This window comes from Thamnophis sirtalis, unplaced genomic scaffold (genome assembly GCF_051295495.1).
Source record: "Thamnophis sirtalis isolate CommonGarterSnake01/CBP01778 unplaced genomic scaffold, rThaSir2_p1.2 scaffold_16, whole genome shotgun sequence".
In the NCBI taxonomy this organism is placed as follows: Eukaryota; Metazoa; Chordata; class Lepidosauria; order Squamata; family Natricidae; genus Thamnophis; species Thamnophis sirtalis.
Window position 1 is genome coordinate 2515916 of NW_028261396.1, and position 18516 is coordinate 2534431.

Consider the following 18516-nt stretch of genomic DNA (forward strand, 5'->3'; position numbering starts at 1 on the left):
GAGGTGGGTCCCTACCAGTTCGCACCTATTTGATAGAACCGGTTCGTCAAATCTACCGAACCGGTTAGAAGAGGTTCCACCAGTGGACCCGGAAAGCAAGCCACACCTACAGAAGAGGTTCCAAATTTTTTTGAAACCCACCACTTGTAAAGGGTTAGGGGTGCAAGGATCTTGTAACTTGACAGCTTTAAGACTTGCATGCTTCAATGCCAGAGTTCCTGAGCCAATGTGACTGGAGGAGGAATTCTGGGAGTTGAAGTCCACAAGTCTTAAAGCTGTCAACTTTGAACACCCCTAGTTTTTTTCTCTAAAGGTTTAGGGGTGCAAGGATCTTGTAACTTGACAGTTTTAAGACTTGCATGCTTCAATGCCAGAGTCCCTGAGCCAATGTGACTGGAGGAGGAATTCCACAAGTCTTAAAGCTGTCAGGTTTGAAGACCTAGTTTTTTTTCCTAAAGAGTTAGGGGTGCAAGGATCTTGTAACTTGAACAGCTTTAAGACTTGCGTGCTTCAATGCCAGAGTTTCTGAATAGCTACTTGGACCGACCTAAGTACTAATTCATAATTTCATATCCGGTCACACGGGCGGCAAGCCACTCCCATCCGGTCACATGGGTGGCAAGCCACTCCCACAAAGGAGGCCACACTCACAGAGTAGGTTCGAACAATTTTTGAAACCCACCGCTGCACTGTACTTAAATGCAATGAAATTGGTTATCTGTAAAAAGTGTAGATTCTACAGCTGGAATGCCCATCCAGGAGGAGGAATCCAATAACCCCAGGGCGCTTTTAATTTAAACGGTTAAAGAAATGTGCTGAATCAGTAACTATTTAAACCATTCAACCGGCTTTTCCCACGAATTCGTGATTTCAATCAAATGCATCCTGGTTTGGCCGTAACAATAGAGCAGTGTTTCTCAACCTTGGCGACTTTTAAGTCCTGTGGACTTCAACTCCCAGAATCCCCCAGCCAGCATTCGCTGGCTGGGGAATTCTGGGAGTTGAAGTCCACAGGACTTAAAAGTCGCCAAGGTTGAGAAACACTGCAATAGAGCAAAAAGACCCAGCAGCAGCCATCATAAAGAGTTGCTGTGCAAAAGCAGGAGAGTGAGATAACTTTCCTGCGTCAGAGTCATCGGTGCGCTAAGCCACTTTTCCCCCTGCAACTCACTCACTCTCTCTCTCCTATCTATCTATCTTTCTTTCTTTCTTTCTTTCTATCTCTATTACCCCTCTCTCTGCCCTCCTTCCCCCCTCTCTCTCCTATCTATCTATCTATCTATCTATCTATCTATCTATCTATCTATCATCTATCTTTCTTTCTATCTCTTACCCCTCTCTCCTGCCCTCCTTCCCCCCTCTCTCTCCTATCTATCTATCTATCTATCTATCTATCTATCTATCTATCTATCTATCTATCTATCATTAGCTATCTATCTTTCTTTCTATCTCTATTACCCCTCTCTCCTGCCCTCCTTCCCCCCTCTCTCTCCTATCTATCTATCTATCTATCTATCTATCTATCTATCTATCTATCTATCTATCTATCATCTATCTATCTATCATCTATCTATCATCTATCAATCTATCATCTATCTATCTATCTATCATCTATCTATCTATCTATCTATCATCTATCAATCTATCTATCTATCTATCTATCAATCATCTATCTATCTATCTATCTATCTATCTATCTATCTATCTATCTATCATCTATCTATCTATCATCTATCAATCTATCAATCTATCAATCTATCTATCTATCTATCTATCTATCATCTATCTATCTATCTATCTATCTATCTATCTATCTATCTATCTATCTATCTATCTATCTATCTATCTATCTATCTATCTATCTATCTATCTATCTATCATCCATCTATCTATCTAAAAGCCTGCAACTCGGATCCCCTTCTCTATGGCTCGCTTGGGAGGAGCCCATCAAACCCCGCAACCGATCTCTCTGCAGAAGACGCCGAGCGGTCGGGATCGAGCACCGCAGCAGCACGAGACCGACCCCGCTCGCTCGCTCGCTCGGCTTCCGCACCGTCTGGAGGCGCGAACGTGTGTGTGAGAGAGAGAGAGAAGGGGGGGAGAGATAGGCGGGGCAAAAAAGGGGGGAGTGGCTGTAGCAGCATTTCCATGGCGACGGTGACGTCACCTCACCCTGGATCTAATTGGAGGAAACCCCGTGCCTTTTAGCTGCGGCGGCCCACGGGCCAACCGAACTTGTGCCCTCCTTCCGCCCGCCTTCGCGGCGGCTCTCCGGGACGCCGGATTGGCCTCGCGGGCGCTGGAGGCGGAGCCGAGGGCCCCGGGGGCGCCCTCTGATAGGCGCAAGCCGCGCGAGCGCGGGCCTAGCAGGGGAGAGGGCTCGCTTTGTGCCAACGCCCTTCTAGTCAACGCTGCTTCTCTCGCCTGAAAAACGGAGCTGCCCTTTTTTTTTCTCTCCCCCCCTTCTTCTTCTCTTCCCTCTCTTCCTCTTCCTTCCCCGCCTCGCCACCACCAGCGCGGCCCCGGAGCGTTCAGCGAGCGCAAGCCCGACCCAAGCAGGGCGCCAGCCGGCCGGCCTAGCGCTTCAGCGGAGAGCGAGGTGAGGGGAAGGGAAGCGGGGGGGGGGCTCGGGCCCGGGGGGGAAGAGCGGGGAACGTCCTCGCCTCAGAGGCGCCTTTCCTGCTTTCGCGAAATCTCTGCCGCGTCGTCCATTTTGTGGAGGGCGGCGCAGGGCCCGGGAGGGCAAGCCGGGCGTCTCCCAGGCGCAGGGAGAAGGAGAAGGGAGAGAGAGCGGGGGAGACGCCGCCATTTCGTATCGGCGGTTTTTTCCGTGAGGCGGGCGGGAGAAGGGACGGCATGGGGGAGGTGACGAGGCGGCGCCCTTTTTACCTCACCGCCTCGGGCTTGGCCTCTTCTGAGGGGGGACAAAGGCCCTTCCCGACCCGCTGCCTTCCCGGGGAGGAAAAAGACGGGTTCCTTTCCTTCCCCACCACGTTTTTTCCTTCCCTGCCGGCCTTTATGGCCCTACGCTTTCCGTCGCGGCCTTCCGAGGAGCCTTTTGTGCCCTTGGCTTCCGCCTCCCCCGCCCCCCTCCTCCCCGTTCTCCTCCGGGCTATTCGGTATCCCGGCCTTCGCCAAGCTGGCGCCCTCGGGGACTCTTGGATATATATATATATATATATTTTTATGGCCGCTTCACCTCGCGGGCGGCGGCGGCGGCACCTACCGCTGGGTGGCGGGGGCTGGATGGAGTATTTGCAGCCTTGAAAAGATCGTCTGGAGGAGGGAGGGTGCCAGTCTGCCGAGCGGTTCCGTAATCTCTCCTCGGCTCCAGAGTCCGAACCGCCCCGTTCCTCCTTCGTTCCTCCGACTCATTAGATGGTCGCCCGGGCGATCCTGCTGCTCCCTCCCCCGGCTTTAGAGTCCTTAAATCGCGCTTATTCGGGGTTTCCCTCTGGACGTTTCCCCATAAAACGACACTATAAATGCTTATTTAGGGATTTGGGGTGGGGGGGGGAGAGAGAAGGAACCTTGTGGGGAAGAATTTGCAGGTAGTTTGAGTGTGTCGAACTATAAGGAGTCTTTTATTTCTGACTACCATTTCGGGTGTCTCGTTCACACGACCCCTCATTATCTTTGGAATAGGGGGAAGCAAACAATCGTTATTTTATTTTATTTGCTTTTGTCTCTCTGTTATTTTCTGGTAGACCAATGGCATTTTTTTTCCTTGCTAGATTGGGGTTGGTTTGCAAGCTGGGAATTTTAAGTGGTTTATTTCCTACTTCGCCTCATTAAACCCATTGCCTTTCCTCTATTGGTCTGACTTTTTAAATTCTAAAATCCTTGATAAATGTTATCTTTTTATGTGCATGACAAATTCCTTGTGCCTCCAATCACATTTGGCCAATAAAAAAAAATCTAATGTTATCTTTTTATGTACATGACAAATTCCTTGTGCGTCCAATCACATTTGGCCAATAAAAAAAAATATTCTATTCTAAATCCATGTTGGGTATATTGTACTTAACATTAAGGGTTTTGTTTCCCCCCCCCCCTAAGGAAAAAAACCCCACAGACTTAAGGGTGTTTCTTTGATCTTTTCAGGTTTTGAGCAACCGTACTTCGATACAGGTCATCTTTCCTCCTAAATCAGTTGCCTTACCGCTCAGGCCACTGCAGTCTTTAACATGGAAAAGACCGAGATGATCCAGAAAGCCAAGCTGGCTGAGCAGGCAGAGCGCTATGATGATATGGCAACCTGCATGAAGGCAGTGACAGAGCAAGGTGCTGAATTATCCAATGAGGAACGCAACCTTCTCTCCGTAGCCTATAAGAATGTCGTTGGGGGGCGGCGCTCTGCTTGGCGGGTGATCTCCAGCATTGAACAGAAAACGGATGGCAATGATAAGAAAATGCAACTGGTCAAGGATTATCGAGAGAAAGTAGAATCTGAGCTCAAGTCCATCTGTACTACCGTTTTGGTGAGTTGGCTATGGTCATTTTGGTTTTCAGATTTTATGTGAATAAAATTTTGATTAGATTAGAGGCTGATGTCTAGTGGAAGAATGAATTGCATTTGTCTGGGATACTCATAAAAATTGTAGCATAAATCTAAGAATTTGATGACCAAAGTACTGTTAAACACAGAACTAGGTTTTCACTGAGGAGTCTTTCGATTCTGAAAAGTTACTGTAGGAAAAGCATTGATTAAATTATACTTAAGTCATCCTATTCACAATTAAGATCCTGATAATATGTAGCAGAATAAAGAAAGGGGTTTCTTTTGATAAATTTGAAAATGAACCAGCTGTTTTATTCTTGCAGATAACATTTCTTATATCTAGAATTGAGTGAATATGGAAACATTAATGCTAAGAATAGTAGAAAGAACTGATTTATACTTTCTCAAACTGACCAAAAATAACTTGATATTCTGTAGCTAGTGTATTTGTGACTAACTAAGCACTTTGATAAATTGTAATAGAGATGAATCAGATAAATCACTTTAGGATATTTAAATAGTGTATAAGTTTTAACCTGCTTGTATAGCAATTAACTAGAGCCAGTTTGGTGCAGTGGATTAAAGTGCCAGGTTAAAAACCAGAATATTTTGTTGTAGTCTAGTCTTAGGCATGGAAGCCGCCTGAGTGACTTTGGGCTAGTCACTTTTTCTCAGCCCTAGGAAAGTGGTAATGGCAAACCACTTCCAAAAATATTGCCAAGAAGATTACATGGACCTGTCAGGACAGTTAACAGACTGACTTGGAGGCACACCCACACATAAAGTAGTAAGTGCTTTGGTTAATCCTGGGCAAACTGAATATTTTTGAGAGACGAACAGTTTTACCTAAACTTCCCATAATTTGGGTGTGATTTGTTCTTGAAATTCTATTAAATCTATTGTGTTTGTGCTACCTTTTAATTGTGCTCCTACCTCAATGTGGTAAAAAAAAATTGTACTACTAGTTTTTAGTGACAGTGTCAAAGGGTTCTTGGAAGTTGATATTCTTTGTCCAAAAACATAGGGGCTAACCTATATTTTTGGTGCTTCAGATGGAAAATACTTTGCATTTTATGTTTATTGAAATTTTCAGCTGAATATGTTTACAGTTAAAACAATTTTTATTCATTTTTATTTTATTGACATGTAAGTTCCATTAAAGTATCTAATTTCTAACTTGGTGGTCTGATTGATAGAATTCAATCAGTCAACACAAATGCTTTTCTCCTTAAATGTGCAAAAGTGCTTCTGTGATCCTGTTCAGCATATATTGGTTATAATGCACATGTAATTTTGTGGCAGCAACAAAAATGCATGCTGTTGACACTTGCTCCAAAATGACTCCCCCCCAAAAAAACCCCAGCATTTCACCCCATGTAGGAGAACATTTCAGAAATAAGTTTATTTTAAAAATAGTTTGATTATGGTATTTAATCTGCTTTAGAAAGAAAATGGAAAGTTCACAGGGAAAGTTCTTGCTCCTGGGTGTATCTGTTGAAACTTTCTGAATCCTAGCCAATCCTTAGTCATCTCTGTTATGTGCCATTAACTTATTTAACACAAGCACATTTCTATTTTTTTCCAGCTTGAAATAACTAGCTTATCTGACATTTTTAATCATTAGATCATTTTGGGGAATATAAAAGTCTGACACAAATGTTTTGCCACTGTTTTCTTCTAGGATACTTTTAAAATTCCCATTATGTAGTGTATATATATAATGGGGACTTAAATCCTGAAATTTCCTGATGGTCTTCCATTCAAATTCTATCCAATTGATTCCACTTACCGGGTTAAATCAGTCAGGATCAGCTAAGTACTACTTAGCTGGATTTGTATAAACTGCTTAGGAAGTCTAAACCTTAGAAAAGAAGTCATTCACACTAATGTACTTAGTCTATCTTTGCCTAATGACAGATTACAATTATAGTTAGCAACACATTTTGTACACGTCATATAGGATTGTTCAGGTTTGTAGAACATATCAAGTAATATAATTCAGTTCAATATAATCTGTTTTAAATGTTCATGTATTTAAACAAAATTAATGAATCTTACAGTGATGGGATGGGATGGAATGAAATAGAATCGAGTAGAATTGAATTCTTTATTGGCCAAGAGGAAATGGACACACAAAGATTTTGTCTATAAATTTGTCTACGAATTTAATTTGTAAAACCATTCCAAAAAAGAAATTGTAGCTTATAACCATTATGGATAACTTTGCTTATCATGCTCAGATCCAATAAATATTTAGTTTTGAGATACAATACACATAGGAATGCTTTGTTCTTTGATATCATAATGAATTTTGGTTGAAACAACCTACTTCTAGTGATGGCGAGGTGGCCCGCAGAGCGCTCTCTGAAAGTGGGCGTGCCATCAGCAACTGCTTTTCTGGATCCTGGCACATGCATGCGCACCGGCCAGCTGGTCTTCGGGTTTCCAGCGCTCCAGTGCATGCCTTCTGCATACAAGCATGTACTAGTTTGGGCACTCGTGCCAAAAAGGTTTGCCATCACTGACCTAGTTACTTAATGTAGAACACAGTAGTAGGACATATGAGTTGAATTTTTGAAGCATAATTCCCGTGTTAATACGTTAGTATTGCTAAGACATTTGCTCAAATTTTGTATTGCAAAAGAATGCTAAAGTGTTTGGGTTGAAACATTTGATAAGATCCAGGCTGACTAGAAGGAATATTTTACAGCAAGCTTTGCAGATGATTTGTAAAACAATCAAATCTTTTGAAGCTTTTCTGGGGAGGTAGGAGTGCAGGACAGTATTTGCTTATCTACCTTCCTCACAGTCTTTCATATTATTTCTTGTATTCTGAGATTTCAGTGTTGATTTTCGGGACTTAAAGAATAGATCATATAAGACTGTCTTTGTCCAGCATTGTTTCAGATAAATTTAATTTCGATCTACATCTGAGGAATAGTTTTTATTTCTGGTGCTTGCAGAATAATAAACACATTTCTAGTTTGTCTCAACCTGGTAAATAAATTTAACCAGTTCAATTAAAAAAAAATAACTTCACAAAATCTTGGAACTTGAAATATAGCAGTACCATGTATTTTATAAACTGAAACTTACTTTGGCCTTTGTATAATGTCCAAGGCACTGAAATTCAAGTTGGTGAGGCTAGATAAAAAAAACTAAATTCAATTTAATTTGAAATTAAGTTGAATACAGACTATTATTTCCTATTTATTTTATTCCTTTTTTCTGTACATTCAAATTTACAATTTATAGTCTAATGTTTGGAGGCACTCTGGGGCTGTATCCCAGATTTTGATAGATACATGTAACAGACAAGACATAATAGATAGAAGCAGATAGAAACAAAGTTTCTATAGTATAATATGCCCTGGCAAGTTATATTTAGATCCCTCCTATACCCATCCAGAACACTATTATTTTTTTTCCTATTCTGGGTAATGTACTTGAGAATCGCATGAACCAATCTTGATGCTCAGAGTGGTGAATTCTGGAGAATACATGAAACATTCTGGGAGAAAAACAGAATGTTCTTTTTCCAGACTAGCACATTTACCAGTAGATTGTCTTTGCTACTTTTTGTGTATGTAAGTGATATATAACCTTGGATAGATCTCTCTAAAAAGTTAAGTTGAATAACGTAGCAAGACATTTTGTTGTAATGAATATACTTTTATCTCAAATCTTCTCTGTTTTTGAATATGCTAACTGGGTCTCATGGGAGTTAATGTTCAAAGCAGCTGGAAGCACTAAATTGCCTGTCTCTGCTCTATAAGGTTTGAGCCATAGAGGCCAATGTGTTCTTTTTTCTTACTAGCATTTTTGAAATTGTTTTCATTTCCTAGAATTATATGTGTCTTCATTTTATTATGAATTCTGAGCAGCCAATGTACCTATTATCCCAAAACAAAACAATAAAAATAGACAAAACAAAACAAGTATCATAAAAAAGATTGTTGTTATTATTGCTGAATCATTGAGTACTTAATCCCTTGAGTGGAGGGGGAGACATTCTTTTATTAACATTTGTATGAAGTATTGGGAGGCAAAAATGTTTCCCTCTCCAAAAGCAACAACCTTGATTATCCAGTGATATTTCCCATACGAATCTAGTTGTGAAAATTAGATTTGAGTATGGGAAGGTTTTTGGTTTTATTTGTTTTGTTTTTTGCTAAAAGCATCAAAATTGCTTTTTAGATTCAGAAACACGGTGCTAACATGGTTATATCCCCCCAAAGTATTATCAATATCAGAATTTATAATTTGGTCATGGCACGATTTGAAACTAATCTGTATGTTTCCTCTTTGCATTATCTGCCCATACACTTACATTACTTAAATGTATACATACAGTTGAAAGTAAGGTAGAACCACTGTGTATAGATATTTTGACGTTTAAAGTAGTGGCATTAGTTCTAATTTGATGAGTGATTTGTCTTAGCAATAATATTTCAGGCTTCGACTTGAAATAAATTAGCGTGCATTAAAGATTCTGCAAAATAACGATATGAATTAATTGAATCTCCATTTCTTGCTTTCTTGGAATATGTCAGTGAGACTTTCTTATGGGGAGCCTGGCCTTAAAAAAGACAATGTGTGATCTGTGCCATTTGAAATTTAGGATTCAATTATGTAGCTGTTTGAAGTAAGAAGGGGCTACACAAGCATTTCAAGGTTCCTTGTTCTCCCTTGATCAATAAAATAAAATATTAAATGGTGTAAATGGTACATAATGCAGTATTGGTTAGTACAAAATTTGAATGCTGAATAGTTTGTTCTAGATGAAGATACACAGCAATCCAAATATTGAATCATCTTCCTGAATCTGTTTACCTGGAAGGAAGTCTTGCTGCAATATACTTTATTTCAAAGGAGTAAATTTGAAAGTAAATTGCACAATTCAATTGTTAGAGTACTTATTGCTTTTTTAATTTGATTCATCTGTGAGAGTTTTCTGAAGAAAATTATTGAGATCTTGGGTGAGATTTTTAAGCTATTAACAAGGGATGATGCTAATAATCTGGTTTATAGTAGGTATATAGAATTACAATATGTGGCATAGTTCAAAGTTCAAAGCCTTTATTGTCATTGTACATCATGTATACAATGAAATTGGTTTAGCTCTACTGGTGCAGTCCATACAAGAATACAAGGCAACATGAAAAATATAAAGAATAATTCATATACAGGTAGTTAGAGGAAAAAAACTAGCCATACGTTTCCATATGTATGTCATATTCTGTGCAACATGTATATTACTCTGGTGTATGATTTTATATCCTTGTATATACATATTTCACACTACACTGGCATCAGTGAAATTCATATTAATCTGTTTGTGGTGCTATATTGTGTTTAGAAGTCTGACAACTATGGGTAGAAGCTGTTTTTAATACGTATAGTAGTACATACAGAAAATTAAACAGCATAGAAGCTTATATAAAAATAATAATCATTCATCAGTATGAAGACAACCCCATACTGTTCATGAATTTACAAAAAAGGTTGCGATTTCCCATATTTCCTAATAGTGTAATAAAATTTGATGCTTAGAGATTATATCACTAGCTCCTGAACATGACTTGGGAAGGATAGATTTCACTTTTTTTCTTCAACATATTTTACTTTTCTAAAAGACTTAATGACAAGTCATAGTCCAAGAGATTTAATTCCTAATGGTGGCAGATCAAACCTGCAAAGTTATTGAGATAAGACAAGCAGAATGTATTGGTATTTTTAGACTTTACATTGGAAATAAGCGAAGGTGATCTTTCCAGTTCTATAACTGGTTATTTTTTTGTTTAAAAAATGAAGCATGTAGCTAGATTACAACAGTGTTTCAGATATCAGGTTACTGGGAATAAGTTGCTGCTACAGCTATATGAATTACTGTTATAGAGATACTAAAAGGAAAATGGGAGATAATGGTTAAATATGTGTAAGGATCAAGAGAAGATCCACAAATAGACATTCTGAAAGCTTCTAGATTTTCCCCATCCGAAAGAAAGTCCAAGTCCCTGCCCCAGCACCCACAGGTCCATCACATAGCCCAATCAATGCACCTTCCTAACTGGAGATACTCCCCACACACCCCTCCAGGTGCAGGGCAGTGTGGCCTTGACTCTCTGAGAAAGGAATGTTATTTTGACTATATCTCTACCCACTCCATATAATCCCCCCTCCCATTTTCCCACAGCACGAAATGTGGCAGGCCTGAAGGTCCATGGCCTAATGTGGCTTCCAGGTCTGACAGCCAACCCTCCTCCCACCCCCATCCAATGATTGAATCCTGCAATGAGAGCAACATAGGGGGTTAACCAATATTATTTAACCACCTCTCCCCCCTCCACCATTTCATAGTTGAACATAGTGTTTCAGAATGCACAATGTCGGCAGAAATACTTCATTGTAAATCAGATTTGTATGAATTTTCAGTTCAAAAGAATTTAATAAAGGGAATTGTATAAGGCTTCCCAGATAGCTAAATTTAAGACGTTTAAACCGAATGTATGAAACTATAGAAAAGTTCAAAGTAATCGCTGAATGTTGAGAGAAATCATTACACAAAATTGAAAAGACCTGGAACATTGCAAAATAAACTGGCTACTCTTCTGTACTTTCTTGCCTGGAAAGATCCGCAGATAACTTTTGCATTGAACAGCATGATGCTTCTGCACTATTAAGAGAATGATTTAAGTCAAAATTAGAAAAGTGAAGATAAAAATTCTGATAGAAGTTTCATTTTACCAGCGGGAAAAAAACTAGGTATTATATATCTTTTATCTCTTTTGCATATTCAGTTGGGAAGGAATTCTACAGCTTTCCACACTACATGAATACAAGTTATCACACACAATATATTGTTTTTCAGGCTTGGAGAGTCTTACAGATTAGAACAGCATATAAACATGTACAGAATGATATTAATATAACGTTCAAATGACTTTGCAAACCATAATAAAGAACCACCTATTGCTGTTCAAGAATCTTTGTTGCAAAATAGTTTTTTTATTGGACAATCTGCTTCAGTTGACCCAAAATTTTCATTTAAGACACAAAATTTTCATTTAACATCAAACTCTAGACATAAATATATAAAGGGTAATTATCAAAAAATGATGCTTTTTAAAAAAATGTTAGTTTTTTGAAGACTCCTTTGTAAGCTTGAAGGTGAGTTTTCAGAATAGATTGGCTAAGAATACAAGCCATGCCACCATCGCAGGTAGTTCTTGACTTATGACCACAATTGAGCCCAAAACTTCATTTGTTAAGTGAGTTTGCCCCATTTTACGACTTTTCTTGCCACAGTTAAGTCAATGACTGCAGTTGATAAGTTAGTAACGTAGTTGCTAAGTGAATCTGGCTTCCCCAGGATATGACCCTGGTTCATAAATATGAACCAATTGCCAAGCATGAAAAATAGTCATATGTCATATTTTTCAATGCCATTGTAACTTTGAACGGTCACTAAATCATCTGTTTTAAGTCGAGGACTATCCGTACCTACTTATTTAATTTCAGGATTTCATTTTTAGCTTATGTATAACTTGTATTGATTTTAAGGAAGCCCACCTTGTATTAGTTTTCATGTTCCAATCCCTGGCATTTCAGTTTGCCTGTTGTTACCATTCTTGTCTTTTACCCCTGCAAATTAAGTCAACTGTGTTCTGCTTGCTCTCTTCCTACCCAGAACTAGATGCTTTGGCCTGATCTATCCTTCTCTGGCCATTTAGAGAGGGAGGGAGAAAAAACAATGCTGGGAGAAATTTTGGAAAAATAACTGTTCCACCCACCTTTATAATCGTCACTCTAGCAATAGTCTTCAGAAACTCTTATTTTTGTATTGTGAACGCAGGGGAGTCACTTATTAATTAAATTAGAAAGCAAAGTAATGTATATCTTACACAGTATTGCACAATTAGCAAGATAACCCTAGAACATTCCTTTTATTAAAGGCTTTTTGTTAACCAAAGTGCAACTGTACCCAGTTACAACATAGTACAGTAGTTTAAACGGTTTTTAATGTGATCGTGTAATTGAATGTGATACCCTTTTATGGTGGTAAAATTTTATCTGAATCCAGGCAAGGTGATACATGACCAAATAGTCACTTTTGTGTTCATTTTTATTGTGATAGGAACTGCTGGACAAATACTTAATAGCTAATGCAACTAATCCAGAGAGCAAGGTCTTTTATCTGAAGATGAAAGGAGACTATTTCCGTTATCTTGCAGAAGTTGCAAGTGGAGACGACAGGAAACGTGAGTCCCGTGTTCATTTAAATCTCTAGTTTTCAGTTAGAACAAAGGTGTATGAAGCCATTATAAAAGGCAGGGGCCCTGCTTCTGTGGATAATAGTAGTCCTAGCTCATTTTTTAGGCCGCTTTCACTTATTTTTCCTTTTTCTTCACAGAAACAATAGAAAATTCACAGGCAGCTTATCAAGAAGCATTTGACATCAGCAAGAAAGAGATGCAACCTACACATCCAATTCGTTTGGGTCTAGCGCTTAACTTCTCAGTGTTTTATTATGAGATCCTCAACAATCCAGAGTTGGCCTGCACATTGGCCAAGACAGTAAGTTGTTTTGTGTGTGTGCGTTTGTAGTCCCGGTCTGCTTATTTTCTTGAATGAGAATTGCATGTAGAGAACATAGTTCTTGTAAAATATAGCCTAGAGTAATGCATCTTTTCCCATGATTTGCTGTTACGTGTTAAAACAGAGACCCGTTAACGGTGAAGTATACAAAAGGGCACTTAATTATTCTTCAAAGTTTTTCATTTAGTGATTTCAGGATGCAGTTGCCTCTATATAAGATTACATCTTTGCCTTCATTGATCACAGTGAAACTTAATTGGAGGGAACAGTGGTTAGGACTGATTGCTCTCTTTTGCCTTGTTATCTAAAGTATGTCTAAAGTCTAGATGAAAACATTGTGGCTAACTATTCCCCCCCTCTTTTTTTTTTTTTGCTTGAAAGCTTCATCAAACAGGTTTTGTATTAATAATTATTAGTTCCTAAATATTCAGAGCAGTTTTTATTAAAGAAATAAGATACACATATGAAGAAAGCTTATGTAGCCTTCTAACTGAATGTTTACTTTGGGGAGATCTTCTTGAAATGAGTTAAGATTGGTTTTTGTGTCTCTTACAGGCTTTTGATGAAGCCATTGCTGAACTTGATACACTGAATGAAGACTCATACAAAGATAGCACACTCATCATGCAGTTGCTTAGAGACAACCTCACAGTAAGCTATGCCTTTTTATTTTCTTAGAATAACTGTGTTTAAAATCTAAGTTTGCAATTCTTTATTGTGAATCTTTGGGAAATACTTTTAGGAATAATAGTTGCAAGCCAAGGCTGTTGGTTATAGGAATAAAAGTAGATATACATTCTTGATATTGTCTTTCTAAGACTATTTTCTTGGCTAAACTTAAATAGAAATGGTCAATATAAGACATATATTATACAAGTAATGTTAACAGTTTCACATGATGCAGGTAAAACTATTTAAAGGAGTGTGAATTCATCATTTAAAAAGCCAGTTATCTTTGCCATTACTTATTTGACATTTAGAAGATTTCAATATATGTGGGGAGGGGGAAGGAAGGAGTCAGGTTGTTCCGGTAGCTATTCAAGGCTGAAAGGCAGAATGAGCGTATGTTTAAACTGAATGTGCTGTACTTCAGTCTGGTTGTTTTGTCTTTCTAGTTATGGACATCAGACAGCGCAGGAGAAGAATGTGATGCTGCGGAAGGTGCAGAAAATTAAGCTGCACCTGGAGTGTCATTCTCCTCCTCAAGAAATCTTTTTACACGTCTCATTCCTTATAGCTCCACTTGGATTTCCTATAGCAAAGAGAACCCATCCATATGTATGGAAATCAATTTATAGTCTTTTCACACTGCAGCTTTGGGAAAAATCCATTCCTTGATTTGTGTTTGTCTTGGCCTTCCTGGTGTGCGGTTACTGCTGTAGAAAAGTATTAATACTGGCTTAAATTTCATATAAACAAATAATTTCCAAACACTTAAGTAGCAGACTAAAGTTATTTGGTATTTTTTTAAAGAATCTGAACCAGGTCCTTCAAGCAATTGTTTGGGTATTACAAAAAAGACACACACGTTTGGGTAATGCAACTAAAGAGTTTTGTGCAGTACAATTCTTCACATTCCCTTATTATTCAGGGGTTACTTGGTTTGATTTTTACATGCTATTGTTAATTCCTTTCTGTAGGATCTGGGAATATTGGGCTACATAGAAAGCATAGTAGTGTGGCTTCCTACATATGTGTACAGCAGGAGCTATTGAGTGTTTAAATACAGGGACTCTTCTTACTCTTCAGTTGCTGCTGTCCAATTGCTATCCCCTCCCAATAAAATATCACACTCCTGCCTTTGTAGTTCTGGTATTCACTTGATTATGTCTTAGAAGCAGCATGTTACTGCCAGAAAACAGGGAGTGCCTTTTTGGCAGACTAAATTGCATGTCATTTCTTAACACTGGAATGGGGGAAGTGGTCACATGTCCAAGTATAAAACTTTTCCATGCAGATTTGTGCACATGTATGAAGGTGTCAAGTTCGTCCAGTGATTTGTTCTGTAGGTAGATGGACCACTATTGTGTGTTGCTAATCATTGATTGTAGTCCCAAAAAAGCCTTGTGAAAATGTTAATGCCCTATGTAACAAAATAACATTAAATAAAATTACATTTTATAAACCATAAAATGTTGCTTTGTAACATTTGCATGCAGCTTCTCTAAAAAATACAGTTGTTTATTTAACAAGCTGGACTGCTGAATTGAAAGTAAAAAACAAATTACCTATACTATATTCTTTTCATAAACTCTGGGGACGAAACAATTCAACAGTCCCTAAATTCAGTGATATCAACCTTTGTTCATCTCAATATTTTGAGAACGTTCTTAGGAATATTTGTTGTTTCCATTGCCCTGTTGCTTATTTCAAACATTTTTATAGCCATTCATGTTGCAATCTGTTCTGAATGGCTCCCAAACGAAAGTTGAAAAAGCATGCAAAACCACATTAAAACAAAACTTGACACCAAGTGAAGCTTATGATGTGCAGTCACCTAACATTACCTTAGCGCTTGGGGAAAAGAAAAACCAGGCCTCGAGAGCTTTACGGAAGGCCTGGAGGGGAGAGGCCTGGCCTAACGTCAGTGGTGCAGAGTGTTCCATAAGGCAGGGGCTACCATGGAAAAAGCATGCTTGCTAGCTCCCACCAGATAGCAATATTTAAGGGAAGAAACCAGCAACATGCTGATCCTATCAGGACAGATGCCTGCATATCACCTGGCCCTGTGCCTTATAGGGCTTTAAAGGTGAAGACCACCTTAAATTGCAACCTAGGAAAAAAATCTGGAAGCTCAGTTCAAAACAACAGAGGTCTTAAATGGGCAAACCAAGGGTTTTCCATTACTTGCGGGCTGCTGCCTTCTGGACCAGTTGACTTTCTGGACAGTCCAGAAGAAGGCATTACAGTAATCCAAACCGGAAGAGACCAAGGCATGAGTGACCATGAGCAAGGCTCCCTGGTCCAGAGAAAGGTACAATTGGCACAGTAGACAAATCTGCGAAAGCCTCCCTCCCCCATGGATGCCACCCCCTCCTCGAGCAGGAGCTATAAGTCCACGAGAACTCCCAAATTACACATTGCATATAGGCTCAGACCTGGAAGGGGGGGGGGAGGAGAAACGGGACTAGCTCATTCAGAGTTAAAGAACAGTATCACCTGGGTCTGTGTGTGTCCAAATCCCTTAGCCAGTCCACCTTGCCAGGGATGGATGGATGGATAGGTTCTTCCTCATCCAGACCTTTTACAGCCTTCAAGCATTCTGACAGCAGGACCACAGCATCATTTGTTTGGTTAGGCCAGGGCTGGAGATCAATCAGAACAATTCTCTTAATCGGGTAAAGCCCAAAAGGACTTCATTATTGTAAAAGGTTTTATTTCTTTTAAAAAACACAAATATTTCATCATTCGTCAATCATTAAAACATTGAAGTACAATTTTTTTTGTATGCCCCTCCCTCCCTCCACCCCCAACCCCCCTCCTCCTTCCACCCCCCCCCTGACTTTCCAGAACCCGTACACGGTATGGATTTTTAACTAACACAGTCTAAAATCTATTGAGAAAAAAGAAATTAATGACATTCTACATTGACCTTAGCTTCTTCTTACTGAACTAACTTTAAACAGTTTAAATCATTTCTGATCTTAAGCACAGGCTAACTGGAATTTCTTGGTCCCGTATTTATTTTGTATATAGTCAATCCATTTTTTCCAGTCTCGTTTATATCTCTCATTTGAGTGATCTTTAAGATATGCTGATATTTTAGCCATCTCGGCTAAAAGCCAAAAGGACTTCAATTATGAGATTACTAGCAAAAAGTTTGTTAAGGAATCCTACTGTCACTAATACTATATGTAGCCTGTCTCATAAGATTTTTTTATCTCTTTAAAACTGAGTACTTGTATCTCCCTTTTTCTCCAAATTAAAGAAGCCACTTGAACTCTGGGGAGTATTTCATTGAACATTGGGTTGGATATAGCAAAATGATGGATCATATTTAAGGGGCAAATATTATTGGTAGTGAAATATGATTTTAAATTTTATGATACAAATTAGAAGTAGATCTATTTGCTTAGTTACCTTTATAAATAGAAGTGGGGCACATAAGTACAGTACAAGTACTGGTAGTTCTACAATGACTACAGTTGAGCCCAGAATTTATGTTGTTGACAGAGAAATTTGTTAAGTGGGTTTTTCCTCCCTTTCCAACCTTACTTGCCACATTTCTTAAGTGAAATAGTGCAGTTGTTAAATCAGTAACACGGATGTTAAAGTGAATCTCCCCAATCACTACTTGTCGGAAGCTTGCAAAAGTTGATCACGTGACCCCCTGGATACTATAGCCATCGTAAATAAGAACCAGTTGTCAAGCATCTGGATTTAATTATGTGACCATAGAGATGCTGCAATGGTGGTAAGTGTGAAAAATGACCGTAAATCACTTTTTTCAGTGCTGTTTATAACAGTTCAGTGAACTGTTGTAAGTCAAGGACTAGCTGTACCGCAGTCCTTAAAATGCCACGTTATTCCAGGCCAGATTATTCTGACATACTAAGAAATAATTTGAAGTCAAGATTATTATTTTTTCTAACCTCTGCTCTCCATTAAATCAATTTACACCAAAAATTCCTAGTACAACAGATTCCTTTTGCAAAATGCTAGCCCAGGTTAGAAGCTTCATATCTGCTTCATGATTGCTATTTCCTGTATTCTGATACTTCAGTATTCTGGTATGGAATAGGGACTCTATAGTCCTTGAACCTGTTTCCTAAAACGCAATACTGATAGTGACTTGAACCTTTAGGCCTGCTGTTTTTGCTTGTAACTCCTTTGTAATTAGATTTGGAACGCTATACATTAATGGTTTCAAAAGTTTTATTTCTTTTAAGGCAAACATTTCATGTTCCCTCAATCAGTAAGACATCGAAGTACAATTTCTTGTATATCAAAATAATTCTAGTTTACCACCAAATTCTTGTCTAGCCTAATATATACCCCTCCCTCCCTCCACCCTCTCCCCCAACCCCCCTCCATCTTCCCCCCCCCCCCCCGACTTCCCAGAACCTGTACACGGTATGGGTTTCTAACAAACACAGTCTAAAATCTATTGAGAAAAAAATAAAAAATTAATAACATTCTACATTGACCTTAGCTTCTTCTTGCTGAACTAACTTTAAACAATTTAAATCATTTCTGATCTTAAGCATAGGCTAACTGGAGTTTCTTGGTCCCGTATTTATTTTGTATATAGTCGATCCATTTTTTCCAGTCTCGTTTATATCTCTCATTTGAGTGATCGGAACGCTATACATTAATGATGTAATGAGAGCCGAGGTGGCGCAGTGGTTAAATGCAGCACTGCAGGCTACTTCAGCTGACTGCAGTTCGGCGGTTCAAATCTCACCGACTCAGGGTTG

At 39.0% G+C, this 18516-nt stretch overlaps 1 protein-coding gene across 1 annotated transcript; it reads left to right on the forward strand.

Moving 5' to 3' along the window:
• Window positions 1–2399: 2399 nt before the first annotated feature.
• Window positions 2400–15232, forward strand: YWHAQ (tyrosine 3-monooxygenase/tryptophan 5-monooxygenase activation protein theta). Its single transcript, XM_014073079.2, has 6 exons — window positions 2400–2599; window positions 4105–4481; window positions 12639–12762; window positions 12915–13078; window positions 13655–13750; window positions 14215–15232. The coding sequence occupies exons 2-6, from the start codon at window positions 4188–4190 to the stop codon at window positions 14272–14274; spliced, it is 738 nt and encodes a 245-aa protein (XP_013928554.1). The 5' UTR covers window positions 2400–2599; window positions 4105–4187; the 3' UTR covers window positions 14275–15232.
• Window positions 15233–18516: the final 3284 nt, after the last annotated feature.

Bases quoted from the DNA above. Each gene is read 5' to 3' on its own strand.
- YWHAQ (XM_014073079.2), top strand. From the start codon at position 4,188: ATGGAAAAGACCGAGATGATCCAGAAAGCCAAGCTGGCTGAGCAGGCA. The intron at 12,763-12,914 runs GTGAGTCCCGTG...TTTTCTTCACAG, and splicing joins AAGTGGAGACGACAGGAAAC to AAACAATAGAAAATTCACAG. The intron at 13,079-13,654 runs GTAAGTTGTTTT...TGTCTCTTACAG, and splicing joins CCTGCACATTGGCCAAGACA to GCTTTTGATGAAGCCATTGC.